At 42.7% G+C, this 19,750-nt stretch overlaps 1 protein-coding gene across 4 annotated transcripts in view; it reads right to left on the bottom strand.

Annotated features, from left to right (window-relative positions):
* LOC149316164 (tyrosine-protein kinase receptor Tie-1-like) overlaps positions 1-18,955 on the bottom strand; it is a 41,010-nt gene extending 22,055 nt beyond the window's left edge. For all 4 annotated transcript variants that reach the window (XM_089514922.1, XM_089514918.1, XM_089514919.1 and 1 more), the window contains exons 1-10: positions 18,463-18,955; positions 12,870-13,154; positions 8,055-8,165; positions 7,343-7,498; positions 5,892-6,023; positions 4,414-4,554; positions 1,529-1,657; positions 1,137-1,282; positions 750-894; positions 328-486 (exon numbers count right to left, since the gene is read on the bottom strand). In XM_089514922.1, coding sequence (XP_089371048.1) covers positions 328-486; positions 750-894; positions 1,137-1,282; positions 1,529-1,657; positions 4,414-4,554; positions 5,892-6,023; positions 7,343-7,498; positions 8,055-8,165; positions 12,870-13,154; positions 18,463-18,511 — 1,453 coding nt within the window. In that variant the 5' untranslated portion in view covers positions 18,512-18,955. The remainder of the gene's footprint in view (positions 1-327; positions 487-749; positions 895-1,136; positions 1,283-1,528; positions 1,658-4,413; positions 4,555-5,891; positions 6,024-7,342; positions 7,499-8,054; positions 8,166-12,869; positions 13,155-18,462) is intronic.
* Positions 18,956-19,750: the final 795 nt, after the last annotated feature.

Raw genomic sequence — 19,750 nt, 5'->3', positions numbered from 1 at the left:
TGCCTAAAATGTATCTCTAAATGAAATTTTAAAGTTACTGCAATGCTAGAAATTCAGGTACTGGAGGAAAATTCCATAGAGGAGGAGACAGAATTCTTATTTGGGGTTTGGGGGTCAGTACCCCAATTTTGACCTTCTTGTACCTACACCCTTGGGTAATCCTCTTTACTTCCATTGGGAAACCTTCACTGGGGTCTTACAACCTTCTGCAAATGCAAAAAGACCCTTTGTTCAGGGAATGGCCATTCCTGATCGAGTACAAAGAACAGTGCAGACTAAGCTCTGTTGTGGAAACCCAACTTCAGCCAGACCCAGCAATCCCCTTACCTACAATGAATGACCAGGGAGATGTGCCAGTTTGGGGCTTGTAGAGAACCTTGATGGAGATGATGGGCCCATCCCCTGAAATGTGCCCCACAGGAGATATTACGAGCTGCCGACTCTTCTTGGCCAGGAGCGTGGGAGGGCTTAGTGGCATGGGAGGCACTAGAGAAAGCAACAGTGTTAACATTGAAAAATCTTTCTCAGATAAGACAAAGAGGAAAGTAGATAAGGGGCATGCAGATTTCTCTTTTATCCTTAGAAGAAAGATTATTTGGACAATGAAAACAGGTCTGCATCAATTATTTATGGGATACTCCCCCAGAATAGTAAAACTGTCCCATCTCCCATCTTTGATCCACTTTGATCAGAAAAGACAGTCCCATTCACAAATAGTTTTGGCCATGAGAAGCTCACTATCTTCTCACCTTTCACTGTGACCTTGAACTTGCCACTATCTTGCCCCCCAGTAGTAGAGACTCGGCATTCCCAGAGGCATGTGTCAGAGAGGGTTAGTGGTGGAACTTGAAATTCACAGGTCGTCATATCCTTTTCCATTATGGCTTTTGTAGGCTGCACAGAACGAAAGAGCACAGTCAACTGCACTCTTCATCTCACCATCTGATATATAGAGGCAATACACAGCCATTCTGACTGGCAACCATTGATTACCATAGCCTCTATGAATTCCTCTTTTAAATCTACCCAGGTTGGCAGTATCTCTACAGCTTTATGTGAGCTTGAGAAGCAGAGGGAAGGTAACACAGGGTCTGGTAACAGGATAGGGTCCGATCCAAGATCTGAAGGTACATTACCATGATCACTGTTCCATCAGCCTTGCGCAGTTCAATGCTGTCACGCACAGGGGGTGGGTTGCCTGTTGCTATGCAGGTAACTACAGGCTGAGAGCCTACATTAAACTCCAGGTGAGAAGGCAAGTTGATGATCTGAGGTATCCGGTCTTAGCATAGAACATCACAATAAAGACAAAATGTTATTACATGGTAATGAGAAAGCACATTTAAATGTGTGAAATTTTGTGAAGTTTATCTGGTGCCTCCCTTCCACCCTAGGGAGTGAACAATGGACAATATGCTAACTAAGAAGCTGGGCTTCAACATTTGATGTGATCCATTTTTGGAATTTCTCCAGCATTGTGCCTAGCTCCTGAGTCTTCATAATGTACTTTCAGCCAAGGTGCTGTTACCTGACTTTTCACAGTGCTGTCCATGCCACCCAGATGGGCAAATGCAACCACTAAACCGATTACAGGTGCCTCCATTCTCACAACGACATTCCAGGGCACAGTTGGGGCCATACTTCTCAGAGGAACAGGCTGGAAGAAGAAGACAACAAATGGAAGTCAGCTTCTTCTGACCATGTCCCAAAGACTGAATTGCTAGAACAGTATCTGAACAGACTTCACTTGTCCTAAACCTATCTAATGTGATGGAGTGGCAGGTCATTTTAACCCCATTGTGATAGAGAACTGCACCATATTTGTGCCCAGTGACGATAACTGTTTCTTTCCTGAAAACTCATCACAAACCAGCGGCCAATGACTCACAGCATGTATCACTTCATGGACCACCACTTTGAGAAACTCTGACATAAACGTAGCAAAACCCTCACCAATGCATCAATGAAGAAAACATTCAGGGGTAGCTGTGTTGGCCATTTAACAAATAAAAACAAAAATCTATCAGTGATACCTTTATACAATATACTTGTTGCAAGCTTTTGAACCTCCATAGGCTTCTTCATCAGGCAAGATGTTACAAACCAAACAGAAGTCAGCATCAATGAGAAGCTGACTGACTTTTCTGTGACTTAAGTTTCACTGGAGATCATGAAAGTGGCGGAGGTGAGGGTGAGGTAGGTAAGTGACAATTAAGGAAATGGCTATGGGCCAAACTTGAAGAATATCTATTTAGCTCTGAGGCTACTCACAGGCAGGAATTACAGCATCCATGATCAACAGATACAGAAATATTTTCTTCATTGCAAGATGGTGTAAGCGTGGTGCGTTTGAAGGAGGACATGATTTGTGAATGATGATAACAACCCAGAACAGAAACAAAGGGAAATCTTCAAGAGACGACTGAAATGCTCTAAACGGCATGTGTGAATTTGATCTTACAGGCCAAAGATAGTTGTGAGGACGAAGCAGACAGTGAAACCAGGGAAAGAAATTGCACCCCACCATTTAAAGTTGTTTGAGAAAAGCTTTGTATGTATTTGTATGTGTGATACACAAAATATGAGTTCAGGGCTACAAGGTAACTTTACATGGTTCCCTTCAGAATATTCCCCCCTCCACAAACAATCATAGACAAGGATTATGTAGGGAAAGGGGAAGGCCAGAATCAAATGGCAGAGACAGGAAAGGGCTTCTTTTAAGATTCTCCTTACTGTGGAGCTTCCTGCACACAAGGATAATTTTTCTGTTGGAAAGCTGGGGCCAAGCAGGAGGGAAACAATTCTAAAGAAACAAAGGGAGGAAGCTACTCTCTCCTGGCTATTAGCCAGGCAGACTCCCAACAGAGAGCAACCAAGGCTGCATAGAAGCACTAGGCAAGACTGTGTGTGTCTGAGATGGAGGCAGAATTCTTGTGCTTTTTTCTCCTCACAACAGATTTCCCAGAAGCCATGTGACTAATGTGTCAGTAGTGACTATGAAATTCCAAGTTTACATGAAAATGTAAATGATTCAACCTGGTGAAATTTGTTTTCCATGATGCCATTTCAATATCTGTTGTTCCCAACTCCTCTGCTCAAGAACAAATTCACTTCCAAATCTCCTTTGTCACTGGAAGATGATATGACTCAATTCTCATATTAGCTACAGTTTTATAAGATTCTCTAAAGAACATGTTTGTTTGTTTTAATTATTCTTTGTGGGCTCTGGATGTTTGTCACACTTGCAACAATTGGGACAGAAATATCACCTTGTGGTAACTTTATGGTATCAAAATGCAAGGTTACAATCAGATCCCAATTGCTGCCACATTGCCTCTATATCTCCCTGTGACTTCTTTGCATCCATTCAAGCAGACTGAAGCTTTACTCTGTGAAGAAACTATGTGGACAGAGAATGACAGAGCCTTTATAAAGCAAGGCCAGAGCTTGGAAAAGTTACTTTTTTGGACTGCTATTGACAGAATATCTCAGCCAGCATGGCTAGTGGCCCTGCTGGCTGGGAGATTCTGGAAGTTGCATTCCAAAAAGTAGTTGTTTACCCATGCTCTTTTGTTGGTGCAGATTCTTCCCAAAGATTCATAAGGTTTTGTTTTTTTATAATAGCAAATAGTACATGCAAGGGGGAAAATTGAAGTAAAGGTCTGCTTTGGGCCAGAAAATCATAGCCTTCCATGTTGCTCCCTTCAAGTGGGTCAGGGCTACCAAGGGTTAGTTTTATTTAAAGCACTGTGCTCTACCTTATGAACCATCCCTTGCTCTGAGATCTGCTGAGGAGACCCTTTTCTCTGTCCCACCACTCTCACAGTTACATCTGGTGGGAACAGGAGAGAGGGCCTTGTCAGGCTCTCAGAGCTGCTCTCAGGCTCTGGAATTACCTTCCCAGAGAAGTTAGACTGGCACCCTTCCCACTTTGTTTTGCAGACAAGCAAAGACTTTTCTATTTTGACAAACATTTGATGAAAAATGATATAAGGCACATCTTACACAGTGCACTGGATATTGCAAAGCACTGAACTAGTGTGTGTGCGTGTATGTGTTTTTTATATATGCTTTTAACTTGGTTTTTGTTTTTTTATTATTGTTTAATTGTTTTCTAATGTTTGTGTTTTGTAGATTCTTAACAATGTTTTGTAATTGTTGTAAGATGCTTTGAGTCCCAATCTAGAAAAAGGTGTTACATAAACAAACAAACAAACAAACAAACAAACAAACAAACTGGACAGACTGGGTGACACCCTGCCCACCTAACCTCCCCACCAGCAGTGGGGTACAAAGTATATTTAGATTTTACAAGAGAGGAAGCTGGGTATCAGCCTTCACTGGGCCCACTCCTAGATGCCATATAGTATGCCCATGTACAAAGGTTTTGCAGTACTGGGGGGAAAGAAATACCTGAATCACACTGTAGCCCACTCCATCCAGTGGCACAGGAACAACCATATGGGTCAGGCAGGCAAAAGGCCAGACCTCTGCAGCCCTGCTCATTACGACACTTCTCCTGGCAGTTTCGGCCAAACATGCCTTCTTTACAAGCTGCAAGGCAAGAAAACTCCAGTTACAGATCTTCTGTTGTTTCTGCCATCCAGCCATCTGTGAGTAACTGATGCACTGCTCCTTCATGAACCTCATTTTCCATAGAGTTGTGTGTCAAACTAATTCTCAAGGTAAATTATTCCACTTTGCTTTGATATCACATTTGCATCTGTGACTTTTGGCTTTAAGCCCAAGTCAATGTAGCTTCATTACTATAAAGCACCAACAGAATCATCTGCAGGGTTTCAGGCCATCCTCCTACAACCCCATCCATTGCTGGGGTGTTCTCTGTGCCTCAGAGAACTTAGAAAGTTAGAATTCTCTGCTACAGAGATCTCTTAAGTACCCGTGGTGGCTGGGGACTTCCATTAATCTTCTCTGAGCTTTCAAGTCTTGCCCTTTCTTTGTGCTCATAGGATAAAGCAAAAAGATCTTGAAAAAAATCCTTTTTTGGACCACAATTCCTAGAATTCCCCAGTCTGCAATTGTGGTCCAAAATTCAAGCTCACAATCAAAATAGAAACTAGCACTTCTCTCATCTCTAATGACACACCTATAATGTGAAGGTTTTTTTAACACTGTGATGCACAGATGTCATGTGCTTGTCCTCTGCTGGTCCCTTCTCTTCTGGGCAAAGCACATGAAACATGGAATTGGCCATGTAATTTTCAGATCTGGATCTCCAGTTTTAGAGGAGAGGAAAGTTGGCCTTTATGACTGAAGAGCTTTCCACATGAGCTTTACATGCTTCAAATACCGTGCATATAATATTAAATGGATAGCATGAAAACTTGTGTGGAAGACATGCCCTAAAGATAAGGAACTGTTTCAGCACCCTGGAATTTTCTCCCTGTAAAGGGAAGTTTAAATCACTTTAGATGCTGCCCTGAATATGGTCAGAAGCCTCAGGCAGAGTTTTGTTGGTGGTGTTACATGCCTCCAAGTTGTTCCCAACTTATGGCAACCCTAACGTTGAACCCATCACAGGGTTTTCTTGACAGAATTCATTCAGAGAAGGTTCACTTTTGTCTTCTTCTGAGACTGAGACGGTGTGATTTGCCCAAGGTCACTCAGAGGATTTTCATGACCAAATGGGGATTTGAACCCTGTTCTCCAGTGTAACAGTGCAACCATTACACTGGGCTGGCTCTCAGTTCAGGCAGGGGTTTACGAAGTGATAATGTGGAACTTAGATTATGTATAACCCAGAGCTTCAGTCCAGTATCCAGCTAGTTGCCATGAAGGCAGGAGACTGTGTCCAGTCCATCTCAGCTACTCTCAGCCTATGGAGCAGAGGCATCCTTCCCCCACTGAATCCAGCTATATGGTTCTCTAACCTTTCTCACAGCGGGTGCCCATAAAACCTGGTGGACAGATGCATTCTCCCACAATATGGTGGCAAACACCTCCATTCAGGCAGTCAGGGCAGTCTTTGTCACAAGCGGATCCCCATTTCTTGGCTACACAGCCTGGAGAAGGAAAAAGTCAGAGACAGAGAGTTACAGACGGCCTTTCCAGATTGGTCTAAAGAAGCATTAATTCTCACAATAAAGCTCCTTGATTTTTGCTGGATTTCACTTCCACATTCACTCATTCCATTTTTTTGGAGACTATAGCAATTTTTTGGATGTGCACTTGCTTTCTTAGAACACACACACACACACACACACACACACACACACACACACGCTATATACTGGGCTATGGTTTGCTGAGATGGTCCTATGATGTGAAGGGCAAATATTATCCTTTCAGAATTTTTTTAAAAATTAATTGAATTTCACTGATGCACTATAACACTATAATTCTTAATTTAAAAAAAAAGATAAGAAGAGAAGGGAAGAAGACATATTATTCTCATATGTCCCAGGATTAAAATAAATCCACTTGAGCATGGGAATAAAATCTAGTTGGTGCTGGGTATTACCAGAGTATAGTCCACGACAACAGAAATATCATTTGGATATTTTTTTAAAATCCAACAGCTAAAGCAACAAAGGCTGTAGCCTCACAATAAATGTGCCTCATTGGGAGAAGCCCAGGAGTACCCATGCAGCATCATGGCACTAAGACCAAGACAAAGTGACCTCCAACTCCAGTAGTCATTACTCTCAGAGCATGTTCACACATTGTGAGTGTCATGGATGTTCACATATGGTGTGTGTGTATGTGTGTGTGAAGGGATATTAAATAGGCACCACAAGGCCCCAACCATTAAGCAGACAGTAAGGCAGCTGCCTCAAGCAACAGATCTGAGGTGGCATGTCATCTGATGAAAGGGCATCAGATGGTTAGTTACTTAATTATTTGGATTTTTACTACTAGTGATCAAGAAAGGAACTTATGGAATTTTCTGCCTCGTGTGCAAAAAAAAAGCTTGCCTGGGTTTGGGAACCAGGTGCCTCAACATTTTTAGACTGTGACTGGGGCCCTCTACACATTTTTGGACTGTCTTACCATTGTTTATGCTGGCCAGACTTGATGACAATGCAGGCAAAAATATCTAGAGGGCCACATTTGTTCATCTCTGTCCTATAAAGAGCAGTGGTGGCTGGTGGCTTTATGTCAGTGTGGTAGCAAATCAACTCTGGATTTTATTTTGAACTTTAAAACTGTTGAAAGTATATTGGGTTACTCTTGTAAAGTTCAGACTGAAACCCAGAGTGGATTGACCACCCCATGGACATGAGGCCACCACCCATTTCTGAAGAATAGATGTTTAGGGCACATAGTATATCCATGACAGCGGGGATGAAGCTGTCACCTCAGCTCTCCAGCACCATCTCACCTCGCACAATCAGTCTGAAGAAGGCACTTGACAGGGGGCTGTCCCCTATGAATGTGGCACTATAGATCCCACTGTCAGCTGGGCTAACAGTTGGCAAGGTCAGCGTGGACTGACCCTCCTTCACTTCTCCCTGGTCCATGATGTCATGGTAGGTTCCTGCAGGGGAGACACAAAGACAAAGAAATGCAAGGAATGAGAGCTAAAGTCCAAAGCCACTGAAGATGGGGAGCCCAATCCACTCCAGCCTAGGAATGTGACTGGCATATACAGGAGGTTACAGACTGATGTCTGCAGGCTAGAGATTGCTATTGGAAGACTAGTTGGGAAGTACAAGGCATCCCCTTTCAACAAAGTGCAGAAAAGTTACATTTGGACCAAAAGTCCCATAATCCTCATCCAGGGGATAATTGAAGCTGTAGTCCAAAAATCACTTTACTAAGTAGAGCATTTATTGATGGGCCAGGATTCATGGATCTTTGTTGATGGAACAACAACTCCAATTGTGCAGGAGTGTTGCACTTCTATTATTAGGAGTGTCAGTCTTCTAGGAGAAGACAGAGCTTGGAAAGGGTGTATCATTTTGGACTTCAAGTCCTTTCTGGCTTTCTGGGAATATGAGAAATAATTGTCCCATATTCTGGGATAGAGGAGGCTTCTGGAGCAAGGATAAATTTCACCAGAGCCATGAAGTTGGGGGGAGAAGATCACTTGCCATTCCTTTTCCACAAGATGTCGGCATTCTTCCTGTACTTTATCTTGGCAACAAGTACAGCTGTTTGGTCGAGGCTGACTGTTTGGGTCACCTTTTCTGGGATTAGGTTGGCTGTAGATTCAAAGGAAAATTAGCGATAAATTAGATAAGAAGACTTCAACATATTTTGATTCTTACTCAGCAGAGGGTCATGGCCAGTTTCTTGTGATTTCTTTTCTTTTTAAAAAATATTATTTTGGACCTGAAACAGATTCACAGGGAAGATCAAAATAGCTCTAAACTGTAGATTCCACCCACTTCCTGAAGGTGCTGGGACACTATTTACCATTTTCCAGGCATCCCTGTATAGTGTGAGAATTGACAGGCTTAGGGGTGGAGGAATCACAAAGGCCACACTTTGCCCTCCTTGATTTTCACCCTTGATTTTCAATGGAGTCTTTCTCTTATTTCACCCAAATCAATATCCTCTATACTTTGCACAACAAGACACGGAGTTCTCTTTCCTTTTAGTTATATTACAGAGTTCTTTCTTTAGATTACCTGACTTGTGCCTCTATTCTGATAAGTTTTTGAGAACTAAAGATTTTTAAAGAAAAGGGCTACAATCCAGGTGGGGACTTACATCTTTGTAAGTGAATTTATGTACATGGGAATTAGAACTGCACAGTTGCATAATGTCCACATTCAGTAAAGGGCTGCTGTTATGTTACTATGTATGTTACTTGAATGCTATTGTGAGAGAAAGGTGGGATATAAATCCTTGAAATAAACAAATAAACAAGTAGCAGAGCTGGCAGGATGTCCATTGTGTAATAAGACCGATGCACAACACTCTTGCTGGTGTTCTGTTACTCATCTTGGCAATTCAGTAAAGGAGTTAATTAGCACCTCTACTACATAGCTAGGTAAACGTAAAGTTACATAAGGTAACAGGTCATACAAGATTCCAGTGATGATTATTAAGAGGATACTGTTTAAATTGTACTTTTTTTTTTTACAAACAACAATAACACTGCTTTCTATAATTTTAATTGTATGTTTAGTTGTTTTTAGGGTTGCCAATAGTTTAATTCCATTTTAATGCTGATCTTTTGTGCATCTTAACAACATTGCATTTATTTTAATTTGTTAAGTCACCTAAAGTTCTGGTTTTGGGGAAAATGTAGGGTGGAATATAAATAAAAATGAAGATTATGATGATAAGGGAATTATCCATTTGCCTAATGAATGGATACGATTCATCCCTCTTCTTTGGCTATGTTGGCTAGGGCTGATGGGACAGGCAATTCAGCCACATCTACGGAGCCAGTTAACTATCCTTGTTATAGGGCCACAGAACCTGCTTCACAGTAGGGTTGCCATAAATGAGGAGCTCCGAACCGGGACAAATGTAGGACAAGGCTTAAAAATGTAGGACCATTTTTTTTGAAGGTCCTACATTTTAAAACCTTGCCCTCCTCCTCCTTCCTGGCTTGGGAGGAAGCCTCGGCCTCCTCTCAGGCCGGGAAGGATGCAAGGGCTGCTCCTCATCGCGGTGATCACCGCGGTGGGAAGCAGCCTCCTCCCGGCCCCCACTCCCTTTCCCGGCCTCTGTGAAGGCTTGGGCCTCTATAGGGGCCGGGAAGGAGGGAGAAGAGCGCCCGCGATCGCCGCGATCGCCGTGATCGCGGGCGGCCCCCACTCCCTTTCCCGGCCTCTGTGAAGGCTTGGGCCTCCATAGGGGCCGGGAAGGAGGGAGGAGAGCGCCCGCGATCGCCGCGATCGCGGGCGGCCCCCACTCCCTTTCCCGGCCTCTGTGGAGGCCCAAGCCTCCACAGAGGCCGGGAAGGAGGGCCAGGGCCGCCTGTCATCGCGGCGATCGCCGCGGTGGCAAACGGCCTCCCCCTCCTTCCTGGCCTGGGAGGAAGCCTTGGCCTGCTCCCAGGCCGGGAAGGAGGCGGAGGCCGCCCCTCATCGCGGTGATTGCCGCGGTGGGAAGCGGCCTCCTCCTCCTCTCGGTCTGGGAGCAAGCCTTGGCCGGCTCCCAGGCTGGGAAGGAGGCGGAGGCCGCCCCTCATCGCGGTGATTGCCGCGGTGGGAAGCGGCCGCCTCCTCCTCTCGGTCTGGGAGCAAGCCTTGGCCGGCTCCCAGGCTGGGAAGGAGGCGGAGGCCGCCCCTCATCGCGGTGATTGCCGCGGTGGGAAGCGGCCGCCTCCTCCTCTCGGTCTGGGAGCAAGCCTTGGCCTGCTCCCAGGCCGGGAAGGAGGCGGAGGCCGCCCCTCATCGCGGTGATTGCCGCGGTGGGAAGCGGCCTCCTCCTCCTCTCGGTCTGGGAGCAAGCCTTGGCCGGCTCCCAGGCTGGGAAGGAGGCGGAGGCCGCCCCTCATCGCGGTGATTGCCGCGGTGGGAAGCGGCCGCCTCCTCCTCTCGGTCTGGGAGCAAGCCTTGGCCGGCTCCCAGGCCGGGAAGGAGGCGGAGGCCGCCCCTCATCGCGGTGATCGCCGCGGTGGGAAGTGGCCGCCTCCTCCTCCTCCTCCTCCTCCCTGGCCTCGCTGGGGCCCGGGAGGGAGCGTCTCCGCGGCTGGAGCTCCAACCGCGGAGAGCCCTCCCAGGCCTCAGCAAGGCCTTGGAGCCGCCGCGGCGGCTGAGGTGGCCGCGGTGGGCGGGGCCGTCCCGGTTTGGGCGCCAAACCGGACCGGGACCGGGATGGCACCGCCCAAACCGGGATTGTCCCGCCCCCCGGCGGGATATGGCAACCCTACTTCACAGAAATACCCACAACACAAGCAGGGAAAATTGCATCTTTAGATCTCCCATTTTCAGTCTGTGGCTGCATATTATGGAATCTTGAGGTTTGAAGTCTGGGGAGGCACCAAATAGAGAATTCTTACTACCTCTTTTCAAACTGCAAATCCCAGGATTCCACAGGATGCTGCCATGACAGTTAAAGTGGAATACAGAAGTCTTAATTGTGTAGTGTATAACATCCCAGGTGGCCTCTGGACTACAAGTGGAATCATAGCACTATGGTGTAGTGCAAAAGGACCCTTGGTTCCTACCACTGCTGCTGCTTTATATGAGTTTATCATGAAGGAGATCAGGAATATCCATGAGTATCCTGGGGAAATTGCGTAATTACGTGAAATGATTTCACAAAACGTCGCACAAAACCCGCCATTAAAATGGTTGCATTAATGCACATATTTTTACTTTCAGGATTTCAGTGACAATGCATTTCCGATATCACTTTATTTGCGCAATTACGTGCGATTGCCATTTTCACTTTATTTACGGGATGCTTTAAATGCACTTTAATCTCTCTTTAATGCCGAAATTAGCCACAATGTGATAAACTCCATAGTGAAAAAAGGGCTTGATATGGAACTGGGAGACATTTTTTAGCTTTAAGGCTTGAGGAGCAAATCAAGCACCACTATCTTAGCCAGAACAATTAGCTTGATGTCAGCACTTTTCTCAGGGGTTGGCACTGTGGGGTACCTGCTGGTGTCTAAGCCTCAATAGGAGGTTCAATCTCACTGACAGACCATGGAGCCTGTGGACTTTACTATTCTCTCTCACTGTTCTGTGTTCATCTTCATCCATCCTTTCCCAGTTAGACAACGCTAACTTCTCCATACTTTCCCACTGCCTATAGGAACAGGTACAGATTAGGACAGAGAAGAAGGCAAAAGTATAGATAGCAGTGGGAATGGTGAGTGGAGTGCAGAGGGATACAGAGAGCATCTGTCTGAAGATTCTCCAAACTTTATTGGCCTAGTGCAGTTTCAGATTTTGCCTAGCATGAAAAGTAATCAGTATCTGGGAGTTGATCTTGTTGTGTGCCTTCAAGCCATTTCTGACCTACAGTGACCCCAAGGTGAGCTAGAATTAAGCCAATAATGTGTTTGTGTAAGTGCCTTTAAGTTAGCCATTGATTTTTGGTGACCACATCAATTTGGTTTGTTTAGGCAAGGAGTACTCAGAGGTGGTTTTCCCAGTTCCTTCCTCTGAAATATAGCCTACAGTATCTGGTATTTGTTGGTATTTTCCCATCCAAATACCAATTGGTGTTGAACCTGCTTAGCTTCCAGGATCAGATGGGATCTGGTGCCTTTAGGGTATTTAGGCCCTTAAAAGTGAACAATAAGAGCCAGTGTGGTGTAGTGGTTTGAGTGTTGGACTACAACACTGGAGATCAGGATTCGATTTCCACTCAGTCAGCCCCAAAAAATCCCATGACAGAGTAGCCTTAGGGTTGTCAAAAGAAACAACTTGAAGACACACAATAACAACAACAAGTGAATAATACCCCAAGATTAAAGATTAACTGATATATGTGAAGTCGAAGGCTTTCATGGCTAGCATCCATAGTTTTTTTGTGGGTTTTTCGGGATATGTGGTCATGTTCTAGAAGAATTTGTTTCTGCTGTTTCACCAGCATCTGTGGCTGGCATCTTCACTCACTTCCATGCCAGCATTCTTTGAAGATGTCAGTCAGAGATGGTGGCGAAACATCAGAAACAAACTCTTCTAGAACATGGCCACATAGCCCAAAAAATCCACAAAAAATATTTAACTGATATACTGTATGTTCTCACTTCTTCCTTGTTCTGGTATGTAAATAGGCTATTATTGGGTTTGTGGAGAAACAGGAAAACAACTCCATTACATCAGCCCTCGTCTTACCACAGTGAGATAGGGATCAAGTACTGAGACATATTAACTTCAAAATATCCATCCCCCTGTTACTCATAAACCAGAGAAGTTTGGTTTCAGATACCCCATATCTGTGTATCTTTTCAATGGGTAATGCCCATCTCTTTTTAGAATGCTTACCATTCATGTTGTTATGTACATACACCACCCTGGTTTGCTCTGACTGGGTTTTCCCCAAGCAGTAGATGATGCCCACCAGGTCTGCCCGGGAGAATCCTCGCATCTGCACCTCATGGCTGGTGTTCCTGTACATCTGGGACTTGGATCTGGGATGTGTCATGACAATTTTGTTGTCTCTGTCAATCTGTAGGCTGGCATTTCGCTCACCCGTCACACATGAGAGATAGAAGCTAGTGTATGATGGACTCTGAACATTGGCCATTAGAGTGATATCCAGAATTGCTCCTACATTAAAAAAAACAAAGAAGGGTGGGGATAAGTCATAGGATCATATAGAGTTGGAAGAGCCGACAAAGGAAATCTAGTCCAATCCTCTGCCATGTAGGAATTGCAACTAAATTATGTCTGTTCAAAGAACTGCAAAGAAGGAGAGTCCACAACCATCAATTCCACTGTTAAACAGCACTTACCATCAAGAGATTCTTTCTAATATTCAGAGAGAATCTTTTTCTTGTATTTTGAAGCTACTGGTTTGTGTCCTAATCTCTAAAGCAACAGAAAACAAACTTGCTGCACATTCTACATAACATCCAGTCAAAGGATTAAAATATTTAAAAATGGCCATCATATCACTTCTCAGTCTTCTCTTTTCCTGGCCAAATATACCCGGTTCCCAAAGCCAATTCTGATAGGGTCTGGCATGCAATCTTTTTACCATTTTGGTTGCCCTCCTTGCACACATTCCTGCTTGTCAATATCCTTCTTGAGCTGTGGTGCCCAGAATTGGACACTATATTCTAGGTAAGGTCTGATCAAACCTGAATAGATCTGTACTATTATTTGCCACACTCTGGACACTATACTCCCTTTGAGGCAGCTTAGACTTGCATTGGCTATTTTGGCTATCATATCACACTGTTGACTCATACTTAACTTGTGGTCTACTAAGCCCCTTAGATCTTTTTCATATGTATAGGTGTCTAATTTAACAAAGTAGATGTGTTTCTGGGCATTACTTCTCTCAACAGATCAACAAATCTGGAACCAGATGCAGAAATAACATGGAAAGAATAGGAATGGGTTCAGTTCAACATATTTCTACAGTTCAATTGAAACAGTTCAACATGTTTCAGAAATGTTTTAATTCAAAACTAATAATATGCAACGTTACATGAAATAACCAGGACAAGGCTTGTGTAAGTCCTGGATACAGTCTAGAACTCGGGAAGAAGACATAATCCAGAACCAAAAAGAAAAAGAAAAGAAAAGAAAAAGAAAAGAAAAGAAAAAGAATTTCTGTTCCATTTTAAAAACTGGTCCCCAGAAAAGTACTGACCTTGGGCCTATTACCTACAGATGTGGAGAAGGAGAGGCAAGCGGACTAGGAAGGAATTAGTTAAAGTTCTTTCCACAAAATCCTTGCAAATGCCATGTCAGAGGTTAATAGGGAAGGAGGAGTATATTCTTCCATTCAACCTAAATAGTGACCAATTGCTTCTATTTCTCAGGGACATAGTCCCTATCTTCTGGTACACATAGTACTCCAACACTCCACAACAAAACTACTGTAGGTGTGTGTGTGTGAGAGAGAGAGGGGGGGGGGGGAAGACATGCAGGGTCTTCAAGTACATAATTTGGGTGTTGGACTAGGATTCCAGGAGATGAGGATGTGAATCCCTACTCAGCCATGGAAACCCACTGGGTGACCTTGGGCAAATCAGTCTCAGAGGTAAGGTATGACAAACCTCCTCTGAATAAATCCTGCCAAGAAAACTCTATGATGAGTTGCCATAAGTCAGAGTCAACTTGGAGGCACATAACAACATCAAAATGCTACCAATAGGAAGAATAACAGGAGACACAACTCACTTTATGTGTGGCCTCCATTTGCACATACATAGGTAGTTATTACTCTGTTTTCTGTTTAGTAGGTTGGAACCAGGGAAACCAAAACTAAAAGACATAGCCATAAAAATAATCTCTATCGACTGTTTCTACCATTCCTGATTTTCAAGCTTCCTAAGCCATGCAGAGTTTTGTATTTTGATCTCTTGATCATTGTTATATTGTGTTAAAGTATTATTACTATTACTAAAATGCAGCTGCAGATAGCAGTTAATTTGCTTATACAAACTTAAAGTGAAATTGTTTAATATTTTCTTTTGTGTCATTTCCCCATCTCAGCCCCACCATTAGCTGGGTAGAACAAGAAGAATATATGTAACAACAGCCAGGTGGTGAAAGGCATTTAGACTGGAGGATGTAGTGCCAAGAGAAAGCATCACTGTTGCTAAAAAATTGGCAGCTCTGTAATTCCCCTCTTATATTTATGTTCAAACATTTCCCATCAGACTGTCACAATAAAACTCCTTCATCTAGTTCCCATTTGCATATGAATATGCAACACAAAGCAGGAATGAATATTTTGAAACATTAAGGGACCTATAGTATTATGTCTCCAACACAGCACATTCATTACTACTTTCAACGTATATGCTTTCTAATATTATAAATATTATTAATTCTGATTGTGAATGTCCCACACAACCAGAAAACTTAATGCTACTACTAGCATGTCTACTGTTCCTGTTAACGTCAGTTATCTCTAAACTCTCAGTTTCTTAAAAAGCAAAAATCTCAGACCTGTTGTTGTCATTGTTGTTAATGTGCATGGCCCTCTACAGTGGACAATTCCCTGCCACAAAGAAATTACAGCCTAAAATCTATGGCAGTTTATTGGAAATAATCTATTTCTCCTACTGCATTATATTGGTTTTATAGTATTCTGAATATTGCACCTAACTATTATCACCTAAACTGAAATACAGTATTATTAGCTTACAGTTGTAAACCACTTAGACACTGCTTAGGCGGTATGAAGTGGTATATAAATGAAGCTTGTTTGTTTGTTTGTATTATGTCCAAAGCTGTGGAGAAAACTTCATTCAGAATAACTTTACACAAAAATGGTAATTTTTGTGGCATTTTGTACTGATAAATGCCATTACAATATCTGATCATATACCTTGTTTTCTCCAGTCTGAATTAATCAAGTAATTGAATGTATATTACTGTTTTATATAATATATACAGTACTGACTATCAAATGTGTTGGGCAATATTTTTCATTTTGTACTTTTGTATTGTTTGTATTATTATTATTAATAATAATAATACATATTTTTAAAAAGCTGTTAATACAAATAAATATGTGCCAGATAGTGCTTGGTATGTTGTTTTTTCCCTAGTACAGGAGGAAGTCCTTATCTAATACATGAAAACCAATATTATTCTTCTGTCTACTCATTCAATATAGTTTGTGAGGAAAATAACTAACCTACATATTTATCCTTGTACAGTATTTGTCTGAATTTAGAAAGAAAACTGGAGATAGTTTTAATGACCAGAGAATTCATTAATAGCCTTTGAGCTTCTTCAAATGTGATAACATTTTTTTTCCATTTTCTGATCATTTGGTTGAGGATTAGATTGAGTATCCCTAATCTAATCCAAAAAATCTGAAATGCTCCAAAATTCAAAACTTTTTTCATGTGTGGCTGAAATAATGACACTTTTAGTTATGCACTAAGTTCAAGTACATAAGTAGAGACTGAGGCGGGCAATGTTATTTTGGGATTTGAGGCAGAAAATTCCATCAATGCCACTTCCTGGGAATAAAAAATATAACAACAAATCTAAAACTGCTAACCATTTGTTGCTCTTTCAAGTCTCCCAAATCAGATGCCTGAAGCAGCTGCTTTGCTTTACTTTATGGTAGGATTGCTCCTGATCCTATGATAGAGTTAAGAGAATGTACCTTCTCTGTCCCTAATCCCGCCCCCCCCCCCCCCAGCTGTAACTGTGAGGTGGAGGAGTTGGGTTTTCCTTCCATGTTCCTATTGTGTTATTAGTAAAAACATGTATAGGTACACAGGGCTGAGTAAAGTGTAAATTTCAAATCCACCTTTCTAGCTAGGGCAGGTCTAGAAATTACACATTTGTGTCCTGTTTGGAATGGGAAACCTACCCCGCCCCAACACACAATGTTTTGGTGTGCTATAAAATAGACATTATTGCTTATGTTATGTATACCTATGGCATTATCTCCATTGGAATAGGGGATGTGCCAGGAACTATGTAGAGTGACAAAAACCCGGAACAACCAATTGACCTTAACAAGAGAAATACATGTATGCAAGCATACATCAAAGGCTACCACGTCTCTCTTCTCTTTTTTTCTTCTCTCTTAAAACTGATATCCAACATGGCAGCTCTTCCTTTCACTCAAACATGTGTTTAATTTGCATCACAAATGGTTGTTGAAATCATCTCAGAACGCCTGAGTTGACTACTATGAAGGAGGCTGTCCCCCCCCTCCGGCCTTTATGCATGGTACTCCATGTCTGACTAGTATGATTCAGTCTTTGTGAATTCTGGTATGACCCAAACTGATCAGTATCTTCAGAACTAAAGGAGAGATCAGGAACTACCAACATTTGCAGTTTCCGAATGTTCCAGGGAAGTCCCTGACTCAATGATCACATAGAAATTCTGCTTAGAAATACATATTTTCAGAAAAAATATTTTCAAACAGAGAAATACATATTTAAACATATATTTCTATGAAGGTTTTTCAGAAGGACAGGTTAATATGGAAATGGGACAGAACTGCTTTATGAGAAAACAGATGTGAGATTGGAAACAGAATTATGTATGCATCTATGCAGAGGATATGGTAGAAACAGAATGTTAGGCTATATATTCCAGGCTGAGTCTACCATGTCCAAAATACTGAAATTTGTATTCCAAAATGATCTACATGGGTGGCCGAGATAGTAACCCCTTTGCTTTCTGATGGTTCATTGTACACAAACGTTGTTTCATGCACAAAAATATTTAAAATATTGCGTATAAAATTACCTTCAGGGTATGTCTGTAAAGTATATAAGAAACCTAAATGAGTTTAGACTTGGGTCCCATTTCCAAGATATCTCATTATGTATATGCAAATATTCCAAAATCTGAAAAATTCCAAAATCTGAAACACTTCTGGTCCCAAGCATTTTGGATAAGGGAACTCAGCCTGGTATAGGCCTCTCTGATAATGTTTTAAAATCAGTTTCAACTCATCCAATGTTTAACAGATGAAAACTGGGGCACGTGATTCCAAGCAACATCGCAGTGTAGTCATTATGGGAAAAGTTATTAATGAGGAAGAACACAGGCTAGGAATGGCTGCAGCAGTTTGCTTTGGCCTGAGATTACTGGGAAGGGAAGACTCCACCACCTCTTATTCTCTCCCATTGCTAAGTTAACTGAGTGCAAACTACTTCTCAATTTGCAGCAACTGGGGCACGGAGGAAAAGGGGAGCTGGGTGACTAGAAAAAGACTTTGTTAAAAGAAGCTTTTTTTTGGCAGAGGCTTGTTAACTGAAGTATGTCTTACTATAGTTGTTATCATTATCTTAATTTTATATTTGCAGCTATCATTGTCTTAATTTTATATCTGGAAATGCCAAATTAGCATCAGCTATAGGGCATTAAAAGCGTAAAGTCAATAAAAAGTAAATAAACAAATAAGAAAGGGCTTTACCTGCCAGTTGCAAGAAGAGGCTTAGAAGGCAAATCTTGTCCACTCCCATCTTCCAGAATGCACTGTCAGGAGAACTCAGGCATCACTGATCCAGAATAGGCAAATGTTAACAGGGAATAATTGTAATTTTTCATTCACAACATCCGTTTTCTACATCTGGAATTCCTGTGTCCCCCAGTGCTTCAACCAGACTGGGGAGGGGGGGTTGTTGAGTTTCTCTTCCCTGATTTAAGACTAAATATTCTTGGCTTGCTCCCTTAGAGATCTCCACACAATGTCTTCTCTGAGCTCCAGGGAGAGAATCTCAGGAAAACTAGCTCCACTCTAGCCAGTCAGAAGTGATGGGTTTCTGTCCAAGGAAATCCAATTGCTCAGGAATTCAGAATGGCACTTTAGAAAGACCCTTCCATCTTTCAAAACCCTACCTTTACAGCCATGTGTAGCTTCAGATGGGATTTGGCTCTGCTGTTTCTTCCACGCAGACTGGGGGACATCAGGATGGACACAAAAGGAAAACTCTGGACATTACAGGAATGGATCAAGAGTAGGAACTGACTGGGCAGGACATGAGCTGGAAAAGCCTTCTTGGCTGAAGTTCAACCAGGGCGAGAATGGAGGCTGTTGGGGGAGGAAGGTCTAGAGGTCCTCGCCAACAGCATTGCAATGACATGAAATCCTGTTTCCCATGCAGTGTTTCCTGCTCTCCACCCATTGTTCCTTGCATATCTCTGGCTCCTGCAGGAGGGAACAGCTTAATGAGAAGTAACTGGTCTGAGATACCAACTAGGAGAGAGGGCTGGAATGAAAGAAGAGCACAGAGTTGTGATTTTCCAGACTTAAGGCTGAGAGACAACTATAAGAGACAAGTTGTTTACTGTGAAGAGTCTCTGTCTCTAAATCAATGGCTGCCAGGGATTAGCTCATAGCCCCATCTTGCATTACAGTTCGCCTCTGCATCCACGGATTCAAGCACCCATGGCGTGAAAATATTTAAAAAATAAATAAATTCTGAAAAGCAAACATTGGTTTGGCCATTTTTATGTAAAGGACACCATTTTACTATTCATTGTATTTAATGGGATTTGAACAGCCATGGATTTTGATATCCATGCAGAGTCCTGGAACCAAACCCCAGCAGATACCAAGGACCAACTGTATTCAGCTGGCATGCGGTAACTTGGGTTGTAAATTAATCCACCATAGGGTTCTCTTTGTGTCATCTTTCCTCATCAGTTTTAAACAGACGAGTTGGAATAATAGAATCATAGAGTTGGAAGAGGCCACAGTG

This window comes from Sceloporus occidentalis, unplaced genomic scaffold (assembly GCF_023333645.1).
Source record: "Sceloporus occidentalis isolate IW3139 unplaced genomic scaffold, rSceOcc1.0.p SCAF_3, whole genome shotgun sequence".
Taxonomy (NCBI): domain Eukaryota; kingdom Metazoa; phylum Chordata; class Lepidosauria; order Squamata; family Phrynosomatidae; genus Sceloporus; species Sceloporus occidentalis.
This window is presented reverse-complemented; position numbering and strand designations above follow the sequence as displayed.